This window comes from Erithacus rubecula (genome assembly GCF_903797595.1).
Source record: "Erithacus rubecula genome assembly, contig: SUPER_Z_unloc_3, whole genome shotgun sequence".
In the NCBI taxonomy this organism is placed as follows: Eukaryota; Metazoa; Chordata; class Aves; order Passeriformes; family Muscicapidae; genus Erithacus; species Erithacus rubecula.
Genome location: NW_027635944.1, coordinates 325,908 through 341,847, shown reverse-complemented (window position 1 = coordinate 341,847; position 15,940 = coordinate 325,908). Strand labels below are relative to the sequence as shown.

The 15,940-nt window shown below is 42.8% G+C and overlaps 1 protein-coding gene across 1 annotated transcript in view; it reads left to right on the top strand.

Moving 5' to 3' along the window:
- The first annotated feature begins 5,386 nt into the window (after window positions 1–5,386).
- The window catches only part of SLC12A2 (solute carrier family 12 member 2), a 52,089-nt gene continuing 41,535 nt past the window's right edge, over window positions 5,387–15,940 (top strand). Inside the window, exon 1 of the mRNA XM_079331353.1 lies at window positions 5,387–6,257. Coding sequence (XP_079187479.1) covers window positions 5,757–6,257 — 501 coding nt within the window. The 5' untranslated portion in view covers window positions 5,387–5,756. The remainder of the gene's footprint in view (window positions 6,258–15,940) is intronic.

Sequence of the window (15,940 nt, the reverse complement as noted above, 5' to 3'; positions counted from 1 at the left end):
CCCCAAAAACCAACAAACCAACCAAACCCCACCCCCCCCCCAGCAACAAAACAACAAAACCTTTAAAAAGGAAAATTGAGAAAAACAAATCTTTTAGCTATAACTCTGAAGGGTAATGCAGCTCCTCATCCCTGTATTCTGGCTGTCTCATGACTATAGGCCACAGTTTCCAGAGTGTTATGTCTGAGATAACTTCTTGCCCATATTCTAGAGAGCAAAGAGATGAACTGATGAAGGGACTGAAATATGCAAAATGGACTTTGTTCACACAGAAGTGTCAGAAAGAAACTGTCAGAACACGTTCCTAGATCACAGAGAAATGAAACAGATGGATCTCTGGTGAGATAGATTGTATGAGCTCTGTCCTGAGCAGCTCAGCTGCTTGGTTTGAACTCAAAATTAGCCCTCTGTAATCTGGAGTTACTGAGTGTTCAGGCTACCCATTTTACATTTTAGCCACACCTCAGAGACAGCCTGCAGCTTCTTCTGTGATAAAATTCCTTAGAGACTGAGATATAGAAAATTATTATAACTTAACAACAAAAGAAACATAATAAAAAAATCACAAAGAGTAAAATTTCATATTGAAAATATATTAGACTGCACAAATAGTCCTGTTGTTGTCTTATTCCCGTAATTGTTGCAGTAAGTTCATCTATATTTTCAAATCATTCTTGATGTACCTGCTTATAGCCACAGCACATTAAAATAATGAATTCCATCTCCCTTTGAATAATTTCTACTTCCTAACACATGTACGTACACACCACAATTTTCAAATGTTGGGCAAAAAGAGAAGTGAGTCAGACAATAAGTGCTCTGAATGATATGTGATAATTGAAGTTTGTAATTATAAGGTCTGTCTTTGCATTTAATCTCACTGTGTCACATGCACATCTTGGCAGTGGTTTCTAGAGCCTGTGGGGCTTTGCTGGTCTCAACCAGACTGTTACGGGCACGGGATGAAAGGCAGTTTCTTGGGTACCAAGACAACCAGAACTTTAGAGATAAACCAGTACCCTAAAACTAGACATGGGAACACATACTCAGGGCAGGGAGCAGGTGCTGGATATCCTTTCTCCAGCCTCCAAAACTGCAAAGCATCTTGCAAAAACTTACATTTCTGGATGCACATGAGATGTACCCAGCAGCTCACTCCTAAGCAAATGCATTGGTGACAGAGTATTAAAACTGGGGCCTGTGTAAGAACCCTCTAAAATGTATCTTCCATGCCAGTCTTTAGGAACAGTAAAATTTCAGGACTAGAGTAATTATGGCAGTGGTCTGACTGCCACCAGGCCCATAAAAACAAGGACAGTGAAATACTGAAGACACATAGGGACACATCTAAGGCATGATCAGAACAAGAAAAGCCCCCTGGAAGAGATTTTACAGCACCACATCCGGCTGCCAGCAAACGGATTTCATTTCTAAGTGTCTTAATCATAGGATTTATCTGGCAGCCTTTCAAAAGTGTTGCTGCAATTACCTTTTTTTCCCTTGTAAGCTAGGATTAGTGTAATACAAATACAGGTAAGTTACCACATGACAATACCGTATTTGTAAGGACTTCATCCAGATTTCTTGGAAAAGAAAGTATTACTTAAACACTGATTTGGATGAACACCTGTAGTAATTATAAAGGACACAATAAACAGGAGAATACAAATGTTAACTCTGCCTCTATTTTCTAAGGAGCAGGAAAGAAAGATAGAAGAAAAAAAAGTCATATAAAGGAAGTGAAAAAAGAAGGAAGCAGAACAAAGAATGAGGCTGTGTGTGAGCTGAGGAAATGAGGGACAAGATGCACAAACATTTCTAGATCCTAACAATTGCATTGATAAAAGTAAACATTTCTAGATCCTAACAAACATTTTTAGATCCTAATAATTGCATTAAGGGGCCACTAGGTAGAGACTATCCAAGAGAGTGAATAACCCTCATTATGGTGAAAAACTGCATTGAAACAGTGACTGCAGCTTCCTCCACAGGACCAAAAAGTAGACAAAATCACAAAATCCACCTATGCTCACCAAAAAAAAAACCAAACCAAAACAAAAAAAAACAAACAAAAAAACAAAAAAAAAAAAAACAAAAAAAAAAAACAAAAAAAAACCAAAAAAAAAAAACAAAAAAAAAAGGAAACCGATCAAAGACACAAAGGCAAAGCTTACAAGGAGACTAAAAGGAGTTAGATTCTTACAGGTGCCATGTGCTGAAAAAAAAAATTATGAAAAAATTATGGAGAGATGACAAATTTGTATCACCAAAGCAAGAATGTCTTGAGAAGGGCTGAGAAGAAGTTGGCACAAATAAACAGTAGGAATAAGGTAAGTTACTAGGGAAAACCTTTTCCATCCAAAAGTTGAAGTGTCAAAATGTTTTAAAACCAAATCAAAACAGATCATGAGCATGAGAGGAATGACCCAATACAGAAAAAAATATGGAAAAAAATTAAATTAGCACACAGATCTGGAACAGCAAGCCCATCAAGAGCCCAGGGCCAGTGGATGATGAGGATGATGATATAAAGAGATGAAAACTTGGTTCATTTTTCCTCTTGCTGTTGTTGCCAGCTTCTCATAGTGGTAATTCCTCATTTCTTTGAGACTTGTAATTCTGAGAGGCTTTTTGGCATTTTCATCATCAATCTTTTTCTCTTGTCCTCCATCCCCTTGCCTTTCTTTGGGACTGTGGTAGCATTCTCAGCTTTTTGTTTTCTTCAAAGCCGGCATTCAGCACTGTCTCACATTGTTACAACCACGGAATCACAGAATGCTAAGAACTGACACCAGGCAGGCCAAGAGCCCTGCAGATGCAGCCAACACTCACCCATGAAGACTGTCCTGTGAAATGCCTAAATATTGCAATATCATCCCACCATCATCAGCTGTACAACATCCATGGGATTTCACAAGCTGTTTCCCTGCTCTGTTTTCACTTATTTAGACAGGGAACTGACAGAGATTGCCATTTCCAAGTCTAAACTGCTTCCAAACACCTTTTCGTATGACATTCTATGCAGATGTTGATCAAGAACTGTTTATGTCTGCTTATGAAAAATGTACGGTGGATTTTCTTTGCATGTCATCTGTTGTTTAGGTGCTGTTTCACTTTCACTTCTAAACAAAAATATTTTATTTTGACTCGTTCCCTTCATCACCCACTGTTTTTCAAGTCCTTGCAGCCTGACAAAAGTAAAAACTCCACCATGGCCTACTCTTTCATTTTCCAGTCTGCATGCAGATTTTATTTTCTTTACGTTCTGAAAATTTGCCAAATGCTTCAAATATTTTATCTTTTTTCTTTTTTAAAGTAGTGAGTCTATCAAAGGTTGTCTCAAACTATTTTCAAGCATATAAATTTTTACGGTTTTTGAAGAACAGTGTTTAAACAAGAGAAGGATCAGTGTACCCATCTTTTTAATCTACTGAGGCATCCTCAGGGTTTTTTAGGCATGTACACATCCCTAGAATTGAAATACTTCTTCGTCTAATTGTTATGGAAAAGCAAGCTTTGTTTTATAGTTCCAGTCATTTTCTGTTGGATGACGTCACCAGGTTTGTTGTTAATTGAAATTAAACAGTAGAGATGTGGTGAGCTAGAAAATGGATGTTGGCACTCAAGAGTTTGCTAGGCAGAGGGAGGAAAATATACAAAACTGCACATCAGGGAAGAAAAAAATTACTTGAAACCCAGAAGTACCAACTAGAATGTCAATGAAATAAAGAGGTGGCATTGTTCAAGGGGCCTGACTGAGGTGAATGCTTGCTTGATGATTTTTAGCACCTTAAATAAGGTGAAACTGTTTTGGAGACATAGCCCACCTCTCGTGATATTCTGTGAGCTGCTACATTCGAGTATAAAGACAACTAAAATACAATGGAAAATCATTGGTGAGTCCCTGTTTAAATTCTGACTATAGAAGTTGAAGCATTTTACTCCCATCTGAGGTTTCTTTTCACAACCTCAGAGCCAACTTCATATGCTTTAATGGATTATCCAGGCACTTATGTTCCAGTAAGAGCAAGGAGGCAGAACAACTCTACTTTTCAAGATAAAAGAACCATGTATGCTTCTGGAGAAAGAATAAACTTTAAGAGAACAGGGACAAAAAGCTGCAGCAGAGGAAACAGAAAAAGGCATTACTGACATTAGATCAATTACGCAAGTGGTTTTTACAGTGCACTTGGCAGAGATCCAGAGGCTGGAAGGTAAAAAGGGGGATCGGGGGGGAGTGTGAAGGGGCCCAGGGGTGTGAGGGGTTCAGGGGGTGTGTGAGGAGCCAGGAATCCCTGAGCAGGTCCAGGGGCAATGAGGATGACGGCACTGGAGCATCTTTAGCCTCGAGAAGAGATAGCTGAGAAAGAATCTCATCCTTGTTTATAAATATCGAGTGGGGGGTGCCAGGGAGATGGAGCGGGGCTCGGTTTGGTGATGGTCAATCAGCAGGGCCGAATAAACGGCAAAAACTGTGAAAGAAACGCAGGAACATTCCACCTGAGCGTGAAGAACTTCTTCCCTGTGCAGTGACAGAGCATGGGAACAGATTGTCCAGGGAGGGTGTGGAGTCTCTGCCTCTGGAGAGATTCCAGAGCCGTCTGGACACAATCCGGTGCCATGTGCCTGAGCAGGGACCAGATGACCCGGGGTGATCCCTTCCAACCTGACCCAATCCTGTGATTCTGTGGGGTGGCTGAGGAACCAGGGGTTAATTAGGGGATCTGGGCGTGTATGTATGGCACCAGGGTATGTGTGTGAGCTCTGTGCGTGAGGAACAGGAGAGATGTGAGGGGATCTGGGGTGTAAGAGGCCTCCGAGGGCTGTGTGAGGCTAAAGCCATGAGAAAGCTCTGGGGGCGTGTGAGAGGAGAACTGGAGGTGATTATGAGGGGCCCAGAGGGTTTGTGAGAGGTCCGTGTGTGTGTGTCAAGGATCAAGGGGTATCTGAGAAGATTTGAGGAGACCGGCAGTGTGTGTGAGGGATTGGGGGGAAAGTGATGGGATCTGGGGATGTGTGAGGAGATCTGGGGGTGTCTGAGGGGATCTGGGGGTGTCTGAGGAGATCTGGGGGTCTGTGAGGGAGGCCCGGGGCTGAGTGAGGGACCGGGGATGTGTGAGAGGATTCAGGGGTGCGTGAGGGGATCTGGGGGTGTCTGAGGCACCGGGGATATATGAGGGGATCTGGGGGTGTGTACGGCAGTTCCGGGGGTCTGTGACGGACCCGGAGCTGCCCGAGGGGTCTCGGGGCTTCCCGAGGGGTCGGGGCTCCGTGCGGCACCGCGCAGCTCCGGGCGCCCCCGCGCTCCTCTCGCGAGACGTGGCGGCGGCCGGCGGGGCTGTGCCGGGCGGGATCGCGGCGCGGCCCCCCCGCCCCTCCCAGCGCCGCCGCGGGGCGGATGCGGCGGGGCCGCCATAGTGCGGGCGGGAGGAGCCGCCGCCGCCCGGCCGGGGACGCGCTCCCGCCGCCCCCTCCGCCGCAGCCGGGAGCGGGCGGAGCCTGCGCGGCGCCGCCGGTTTTTTCCCCCCCGCATCCCTCCCGCCGCGCCAGCCGGGGAAGCGACCGCGGTCCTGCCTGAGCTAGAGCGGGATCGGGCGGAGGGGACCGGAGGCACCGTCACCTGGCGCTGCGGCGGGGGCGGGGCGCGGCTCTGTGTCTGCGGCAGCCCCGGGGCGCTGCTCGGCCGCTTAAAGCAGCGGAGCCGCCGGCCGGGAGGGGCGTTCGGAGCAGCGGCGGCCGCAGAGCGAGGGGAAGGCATGGAGGGCAAGGAGCTGAAATCGGGCTCCTTGGGGGATGAAGGCGCCAAGGATGCGCTGGGCAAGCCGCTGGGTCCCACGCCGAGCCAGAGCCGCTTCCAGGTGGACCTGGTGGCCGAGGGGCCCCGCAAGTCGAGCGGGGACATCGGCGCGGCGGGTAAGGGAGGCGAGGAAGCCAAGGGCAGGTTTCGGGTGAACTTCGTGGACCCGTCGGCCGGCGGCGAGAGCCCCGGCGAGCCCGGGGGAGGCAGCTCGGAGGGCGGCAATGTGAGCGGCGTCCAGAACGGCGGCGACACGGTGATGAGCGAGGGCAGCCTGCACTCGGGCGGGCACCACCACTACTACTATGACACACACACCAACACCTACTACCTGCGCACCTTCGGTCACAACACCATGGACGCCGTGCCCCGCATCGACCACTACCGGCACACGGCCGCTGACCTGGGCGAGAAGCTGCTCCGGCCCAGCCTGGCCGAGCTGCACGATGAGCTGGACAAGGTGAGAGCGGCCCCCGGGCTCCCCCGGCGCCGGGGGTGCGGCGGCTCCTCGGAGCGTGTCGGCAGAAAAGCTTAAAAAAAAAAAAAAAAAAAAGCAAAGAGAAAAAAAGGAGAAAGCTCACCGAGCCTCGAGGAGGCGCGGGTGCATAGCTTGCGTCTCAGTTATGGGGTTTTTTTTTGTCTTTTCATGACGCAGTGGTATCCATCCATCCTCCCCCCCACACACACGTGCTTTTGGGAGATAGTCCCCCAGTGCGAGGGGTGTGTAGAGCCCTTGGTCTGTTTTCCCCATCACCGAGCGGGGATCTCTTACAGGTTTTCCACTTGCAAATAGCCTCCAGCACACAGGGTATCGATTCGGGGGCTCGCCATAGGAATTAGTCTGAGAAGGGAAGTGAAAACATTTGGTAGAGACGCTGGGATGTGGGGGAACAAAAAAAAAAAAAAAAAAAAAAGTAAATAAATAAAGATGCTCTTGCTTTGGCAGCGGGCGGAGCTTTGTGTCTGCGGCGCCGAGGCAGAGCCCGCTGGATCCGATGGGATCTGGATGGGATGCTGCTGGATCCGCACAGGCACAGATCCTGAGCGAGCCTTCCCAAGGCTCTCGGTGCTTGAAACATTTCCGAGCTGTGCGTCTCGAGCTTTTTCTATTTTGGACTACGAGTCCGTGTGTTATTTGAGACGAGTTGACAGTGAGAGCCTTCTTTGCATTGCCGGCTGTCTTGGCTAGAAGACCAGCTTTAGCTGAACGTAGAATTAATTTCCTAGGCTTTCATTTTTTTTCCTTTTTTTTTTTTTTTAAGCTATCATCACTAGCGTAGATAAAAATCAAGCTCTTACAGCGCTGTTTTTCTCACAGTTTGAAAATTGGTGTGTGTCTGTGCTCAGCAGCCTGTGTATTAAGTGGGCTCTTAAGGCTGGGTTTAGGGAAATAAAGAAGTTCGTGGGCCACGTTCCAAGGAAGTGAAGAATATTCTGTTTTCAGAACTTTTTTTTCATCCCACCTTTCACTCTTTATAGGTTGAGCTCCATGAGGAAATGTGTGTTTTTTACAGAGATACCTGTTTCACTCCATGATTAGGCTGCTCAGTGCATCAGCACTGATAGGTGGAGTTTGGGGGTTTTTTTGGGTTGTGGTGCTGATTTTTAAGTGTATTTTTTGATACTGTGGGGTTGTTCCAATGGAAATAACTAGTTGGTGTATTATAAAGATCCTTGTTCATGACATCTGAGATTAGATGTCAAATTTTAATTGCTAACCATAACTGCAAATTACTCCTGCCTTCCAGATCCCCTTTTGATGGAGCTAAATGATGATCTGTGATCTAAGTCAAAATCGGCAGTTACTGCCATGTGTTTGGACATGGGTAAACTACAGATAAAACACATACATCTGTGCTCATAGTACATGTGAAACCACATTGATTTTCTGTCATGCTCCCCCAAACTTCTGACTCCTGGTCCGTGAAGGGCTGACCAGGTGTTGGATACTCAAGCTTTGTAAGCAGAACATTTCTCAAGGTGGGCACATAACTTTTTCAGTGTTTTAATGCTGCAGCACTCTGGAAAGCTCTTTGACTCCATTAGGATGTTTCAGTGCTACTGGAACTACTATTTCTAAAATTGTAATATCTTTATTAAGAGGAAATTTATAGCAAGGAACTTTCTTTGTAGTTTCTGGCATTGAGGAGTGGCAGGCAACCTGATTACAGGGTCATTATCAAAACAGTTTTATAGTAAGCATTAGTTAAGTCAAATTACTAATTTCTTAAATATCATTATTTTTTTCTGCAGTGTAGATAGATGTACATATGAAGGTACTTTTTTTTTTAGAAGTCATGTCCTGTCTGCCTGGGACAGGACCCACCTCCCATAAAGAAAATATTGGACATGGAATATGGAATTTTGATATACATTTGGTATTAAGTATTAATTTTTTTAAATGGTCACGGTATAAACTTCAGAGTTTTTAGTTGAAGTTCAGTGGAGTAATTCAAGTGTTCTGTCGCAGGATGTTTAATGTCCAAAGCAATTAAAGTGTTAGCAGTTACTTAGGCTTATATGAAGAAGGGAAGCCACTATTTTTGCTTCCAACTTGGCAAAACACTTTCCAAGATAAAGCTGTGAACACAAAAGCTTTTAATAAGGGTGTGTTGTGTGTGCTAATAGCATTGGATACCTACATTCCTGATCATCCCCAGAGTATGAAATGCATCCCATCTCGATTATGTACTTGGTTTGTGAACATAGAGCCCTGATAATTTTTAAATCAAGATGGTGCTGTGCTTTTACTTGGAAGGTGCTCTCAAAGCTGTTGTGCTTTTTTTTACTGTTTCCAAGGGGCTTGTTGTCTCCATTCTCAAAGTGACTTCAGATCTGCTGATTAACAGATCTCTGCTGTTGAATAGTGCTGTGCATTTGGGAAAGTATCTTAGTGACTTTCAGTAACTTGAATAATTAACCTTGCTCTTGTACCAATCTATCAGGTACAGCCTGTCTGTGCAAGGCAGCTGATACAAACATCCTGGTTCCCTTACACAGAGTTTGCACTGTGTGAATACCTATTGTTGTGCCTCTGCTCTTGACCCCGTGCATCAAAAGTGGCAGATCATTCTTTGTGTAAAGAATGATCCAAAACTGTTTACCAGCAGTATGGTTCACTGGTTTGAATGCAGCTATTTTATCTGGCAGATAGAGTTCGTGCTATTCTGTTTGCTTTTAATAGGTAGATAAATGTCAGGCAGTGTTGGAGCATTGTTGATGCCAGTGCCAGTTATAGAACAGATTTTTTTTTTTTTTTTTCCTTTAGCTTTGTTTGGAAAGTTCACCTATCTAACTTCTACTGATTCTGTTCTCACAGAGAAGCAGTGTTGGAAGAGGAGTGACTGAGGAAGACACACACACATGTACTGGAGGGGTCCCATTTCACAAGGCTTTGTCCTGCACTAATAAGGATAAGTGTTTGTGTGGTCATTCCAGCAGTGGCTGTTCTCCTAGGAAAGGGATTGTTCTTAAAACTGGCTGTGGAAATGCAGCTGAGTGATGCTGCAGCACTCTGAGGTTGATGAATTGCATAACACTGGTCTTGGTTGATCATATTTAACTCCATGTGAGGGGTCTTGTCTTAGTATGTCATAGGCTGTAGATAACTAAGGTGATCAATCTGTTCCTTACCCAGTTGGTATGTATGAATTTCTCTCTGCTTTGGAGAGATGAGGGGGAGAATTTGGTGATGCTGTTGCAGTTGCTGCCTTGTAGATAAAGGGAGTGTGTTGACCTCCAGAGATGTTGAGGTGAGAGCATGTTTATGAGCAAAAAAGTGGGAGGGAAGTCAGCATACCATGACTGCAGGTTTTTGTTGCAGTGGTGTCACCTGCCCTCTTGAGGGGGATCTGTCTTCAGACCATGGGAAGATTAAAAGCATTCTTGCTTTTATTAATTTTTTTTCTTCTGTCTTGCAGTTTTTGTGGGTGGGCTACATCTGTACATAAAGACACAGCCTGTAGAAATACTGCAGATGCCTTTGTGCTCCTCAGTTTATCAAAACTGTGTCATAATAACACAGACCTTACTGTTCTGACAAATGTACTCTTAAAGTATTCTGACCTGCACACTGCCATGCTCTGAAATAATGTGGGATTTTTCTGTATGGCATTGAATTAATTGGGGAGCTTATGTTTTTTTTCCTTAAGACTGGATGTCTGGAGTGGTTCTGACTTGATCTTTGTTCAGTCCCTCGCAGCTGTGGTGAGTGGATGTGGTGTGAACCAAGCCCTCTGCTGGCAGCTCTGCTCTGCTGTTTGTTAAACACTGACAGAGTAAGGTACTGATCTCAGAGGAAGATCCTTACACCACCTCCACCCCCCAGATCAAATTATAAATCAAAACAAAAAGAAATCCCAAGGTGTATAAAAACACAACTGCGCTTGTCTTCCTCCCACACAAAAATCTGTGCACCTGTCATTTGAATTTGAAGACAGGTGTCAGGAAAAAAGGCAATTAACTGGTAGTCCTGATACAAACTGAAGGAGGTTTTTGTTGTTTGTTTTTATTCAAGTTGGATGACTAATAATTATTTTCAGTTGTCTTTCTGACTTTGTTAAGTATTTTCTCAAACACTGCAGCTTTTCCTCCTGCATAATGACTTCAAATGTTTAATATAAGCACAGTGAAATATGGCACTGCTTTCTAACGAAATTGTATTCTATCTTGAGAATGTTAAACAGCTGCTGCACCTCTAATATTTGTTTGGTTTTATGTTCTTCCAGTTTGTGGTTTAGGTTTGCTTAGCCTGTAACAAAAGCAGGACTGAGCTAAAGATACATAAAAGGCTAAAAGATGATTGTAGGGTATCAAATTAGCTGTTACATAAAGTCTGTCTTTAAGATTGAGACCCTCTTGCACATAGTTTTCATTTCAGCACATTGCTCAGTCTTGTTTGCAGTTTGTAGATCTCTTTCTTGAGTCCCTGTTATTTTTAATTTAAATTACATTTCCTTCTTGCCGTCCTTCATATATGTGAGCAGAATTTGAATCTTCCTTCTGAAGTTCACTGTACTAAAATTAAACAAGAGAAGCTCTCATAGTCTTGGTCTCAGTGCTGTTGTATGTCCCAGAAGCCTATAATTGGTAACTGTTCTTTCATCACTTTTAAACAGCAGTGACCTTAATGCACCTATACTCAGTGAGGCTTTACTTGCATCATGCAGAGAGATGTTTTTATGCTTTTTCAGCTAGTGTTGAGAATCCTCACATTGTTTACCCTGATACCCCACTTAAGCACAATCATTTTCATGAAGGGAAAAATGAGTGTACTGCTCTGGTTGCAGCAGTAAGTAATATTAGTGTTCCACAGCTTGTATTTTGTAAAGACTTTGTATAAATTGTATTTTTGTGTTACTTAATGCTTGTATCTCTTGAATCTTTGATTAGTCTTTAATCCTTAACACTTACAGAATGCTAAAAAACATGAACTGTGTTCAGCAAACTGTTAATATTATTCTTATTACTTTTTTTTCCCCTTCATATCCCAGGGAAGCTGGAAATAACCTTTAAAATCTTAAATAGCTCACAGCACTGTTGTGGACTGCTGATGAAAGGGGTGAGCTTTTTGCTGTCACAGATCTTAGCTGAATCTGATACAGATCTGATCTAGTTTGCAGAAAGCCAGCATCCCCTCAATTGCAAAATCTTCCACTGCATGTGGTGATTCAGTTCCCTCATCCAATATTTAAGGAATCTCCACAGTATTTCCACTGCACACAGGCATGAATAAAATTATTTGAGTATGCACTCCTAATCTGCATATGTTCATTTACTTAAAAATTTTATATACTTGTGCTACTTTACAAATAATAATGTGTATAGTACAAAGTAAAACTTCAGGAGTGATATAAAGATGAAAGCAACACTTCCTTTTTTTTCTCTAATGTTGCAAAAGCAATATATTGTCACACTCCTAGTGGACTGTTCCAGAACTGGTTTTAGAGGAAGGTGCTGCAGAGTTCATCTCCAGATTAACTTTTTTCCTTTCTGGTACTGCACTTGATTAGACCTCAGATGATCTTCATTCTTGAAGAACATTCTTGCAGGGGAGGAGCTTGGCAAGATCTGTATCTTGGAGTAATTTGAACCAGTGTACTACATCTTCTGTTGAATTCTTCAGATTTTTTTCCTAAAGCCTTGTATAATACTCATTCATTAACAACTACAAACACATTTTCCCCAGTTCTTGGAATAGGTAATAGTGGTCACACCATGGTCATTGGTTTCTACTGAGAATTGTTTTAATTAGTTGACTTCAAATTATTTGCTTTACAGAGTTTTGGAAGTGATCCAGTTTTTGCAGTTTAAGTGTGTGAATGGACTTTGATTTATTTCTGCTTTTCACCATACTCATTATTCCTGACAAGCTTGCTGAAATTTCATTTGTGTATAAAAAGTAACTTTGGATGTATTATCCGTGCCTTGTGAACTTGACTGATTTAAGGATAAGGTGATAAAAAGAGTGAAGAAATTCTGAAAAATTAAATTAAAGTTGCCTTTTAATTAGAAGGCTTATCTCTTGCATCTTAATTTAGTTAGTTTACTTCCCTTTGAATACACTGTTCCTACTTCAGATGATTCAGTTGTTTGGGTTTTTTTTTAAATTCAAATAAAACAGCTCTGTCTGTTTCAGCTGTGAAGGAGCTGTGATGCTAGTCAGCTTGGTCTGTCAGTCTACATGGCAGAGACTCCCAAGACTATTCTGAGTAATACTGCTTTTGAACTGTAAGCAGTTTGGCAACTTTGGCTGAAATGTGGTGCTGTGCTGGTGCAAGGGAGGTTCTTTTCTGTGGAACATACCAGCCCTGCTCAGTGCTGGCTCAAGGGCTGTACTGTAGCTGCATTCACCACTTCAGAACAAAACATAAAAAATTTAGGTGGTACTTAAGTGATTTTTTTAGGATTACTTCAATGGGCTTTTTAGTCTGTTTTAAACCAACAGGTAAAATGCGATTTTTCAGGAACCTACTACGTAGGAGTTAGACTTTTTCTAGAAATGAGATGTTTTATTAGGGTTTTACTGTTGCTGCATAGGGTCATTTGTTCCTATCTCTGACTTCTTGAATAGAAAGTGCAGCATGTTTTGCAGAAGTAGATGAAAAGCAAAAGCTGTTAAAACCAAGAACATTTCAAGTTAACCTTTGTTTTTGGTGGAGAACAGATGACTTGTGTGCTGGTTTTGGCTGGGGTAATTTCCTTCCCAGTATCTGGTGTGGGGTTCTGTTTTGGATCTGTTCTGGACACAGGGTTGGTAGTTTAGCAATGTTTTTGTTTTTGCTGGGCAAGACTTGCACAGAGCCAAGGCCTTTCATGCTCCTCCTGTGGCCACGCTGGTGAGGAGGGTAGGAAGGGACACCACCAGGACCCAAACTGACCAAAGGGATGCTCCAGGCCCCCACATCACTCAGTGTAAAACTGGGGGGAAGGAGGAGGGGGACATTGGGAATGGTGCTGTTTGTCTTCTCAAGTCACTGTGATGTGATGGGACCCTGCTCTCCTGGAAGTGGCTGAACACCCCTGCCCAACCATGGGAAGCAGGGCATTAATTCCTTATTTTGCTTTGCTTGTGTGTATGGCTTTTGCTTTCCTTTCGAACTGTCTTCACCTCAGCCTGTGAATTTTTGCCTTTCCATTCTCTCCCCAGTCCCACTGGTGGAGGAAGTGGCTGCTTGGGGCTGGGCTGCTGGGGTTGATCTGTGATGACTTGGAAATGTGTCCATCCAAAACAACTTCTTGACAACACTGAAATGGATTCTCCTTCGTATTTAACAGCAGAACATTGTATTTCTTGGACTACATTTGAGTATGTAAAACTTCTCTGCAGGAGGGTCTCTAATTGGATTTACTTCAGGCCTTATACAATTCAATGCTGTATCTGCTTCATTCTGGAGTGTATCAGGCTTATGTGTTTCAGATACTCATGTGAAAACTACCTGTGTTCAGAGGCTGGATCCACTTCCCTGTGGAGTGTGGTTTCTCCTTCCAGGACAATGGATGTCCAAAGGAATATTGCATTCAAGGCGCAGTAAGGAATAATTACTTCTGTGGATCATTCAGAGTGCAGTGGTGGTTCTGGAAGGGGTCAAATGCATCAGTGCAGAAATTAAGGCCCGTTCTTGAGGTAGACTACTTGGATTTCTTTCCCTTAAACTGAAGGCATTTGTTGCCCCCACATTTGTGCAGGAAGTCATGCCTCCTGCATCATTCTGTTAACCAGAACTGGAGAGAGTGGAAAAGGAAGTTTGCACTTTTTTTGGTGAAGTTTGTTTTTTCGGGGGTTTGTTACTGTTTTGCTTTTACAGTGGCAGACAATGTTGACTACTCCATGGCAGGAAGGGCTTATTTTAGCTACACAATTTCTGAGAGTGCAAGTGTTGTGTGTCTTCCACACTACAGAAGCCTTTTCTCATTTGTTTTTAATTTTCATGGTCAGCTTGCCCAGAATTTTTATACCATCATGTGCTTATGGAGGGATATATGAATCAGGATGTGAAGATGTGGGGAAGTTTTCTATATTTTGCAAAGTGCTCATGCTTTAATTAATGTTTTTACTAGGGGGAAAAAGCAAATATTATTTATATTTCTGATGGGATACTGGTCTTGCATACCTATAGATGTCAACAAAACTTTGCTGCTTTAACACATATCAGCTGCTTCAGAGGGATGTAGCTTCCATGTAGTAAGTGTAGAGATTTGTCAAGAAAACTGTTCATGTAAGACACTAAAGTAGTGCTAATCTTCACAAACAAATCTCCTGTTTATCCTTTGTAAGTATATCACCTTGGAAGAAAGGATTTACTCCTAAGCTGAAATCAATTGCCTGAGTTTCCTGATTAAGTCTTGCTAACTTAGTTAATACATCATACTACATGTAAGAGATGAAGGATGAGCGGGTGATTATCCCTTTAAAAGAATTAAAATAAAAGTGGCTTTTAGAATCATTATATATACTACATATATATATATATGCACACACATAAAAAAGCCACGTGTTTAATGTTTCTCTATTAAAAGCAGTGTGCAAGACAGAAATACAAGCTGATGGCAGAGACACACAGCTAATCCTTCAGTTGACATGTTAATTGCAACCATAAATTTCTTCTGTTTAAAATTGTTCTACTGCAAGCACAGTACAACACTCTTTAATTTCAGCTTATGATAACATTAATGTTCAGTGTTTGATGCAATCTCTTCTAAAATCTCTGGAAGTGGGTGCCAAAGGCATTTGCTACTACGTTTTAAATCTATAATTGTAGAGAAGGTAATACAGTCAAATCCCTTAAGTTTTGGTCTGCAAACCTGGAAAGGATTTCCTTTGATTGAGGTGAATAACCAATGATTGTAGCTGTTCATGTTTGATTCTAAGGAATCCCACATTTTAAGAACTGACTGTGTTTTTATCTTGGCAGTTTATCTCCTGCTGTTCTAGGTAACTTCTGGATGCCATTTAATGACTGAGTAGGCTTTTTAAGGTTATGACTGTAAAGACACTGGAGTGGGATTTATGGCAAATTTGCTAATAGAATTTATAATTCTTTCCTGTTTTATAATCAAATAGTAAAGTACCTAATATGACTGCACAAATTTCTGAACTGCTGTCATCAGCAGTCACTGGTCATTGTTCCCTGGTAGTATTCATTTTTTGAGGTAGCTCTTTAAAGAAAATGCTAAGAAGGTGTTAGGCAGACTGAGGTGTCTTGCACCTTTCTTTGTGCCATGTTTTCTTTTCTATGTGCTACCTGACTGGCTTTTTTTCCCCACTGGGAGCAGTGCTGATCAGTCAAGCTTCCCATCTAACTCCTGAAAAACCTGAGCACCTGAATCTGTTTTGTTAGCTTGGAAAACCATTTTTTACTGATTAATAGTCAGAAATCTGTGAGTTGCTCCACACATTCTGTGGGAGAGACTGGCTTTCTGAGTAGCAGTTTCTGAGTGAGGGTAACCCTGTGTGAAGTACCAAAGATTCAGACTGTTACATTTTACATGTACATTTTAGTATTTAGACATTCATTGCTCTTTCATCAGAATGAGGCCAGTTATAAAGCATTAGTTGAGAGTTGTACATGATGCTCTTGCTTTCCATACCTGTCACCATCCTTACTCCAGCAGAGCAGGACTAGTTTACAAAATACTGGCCAG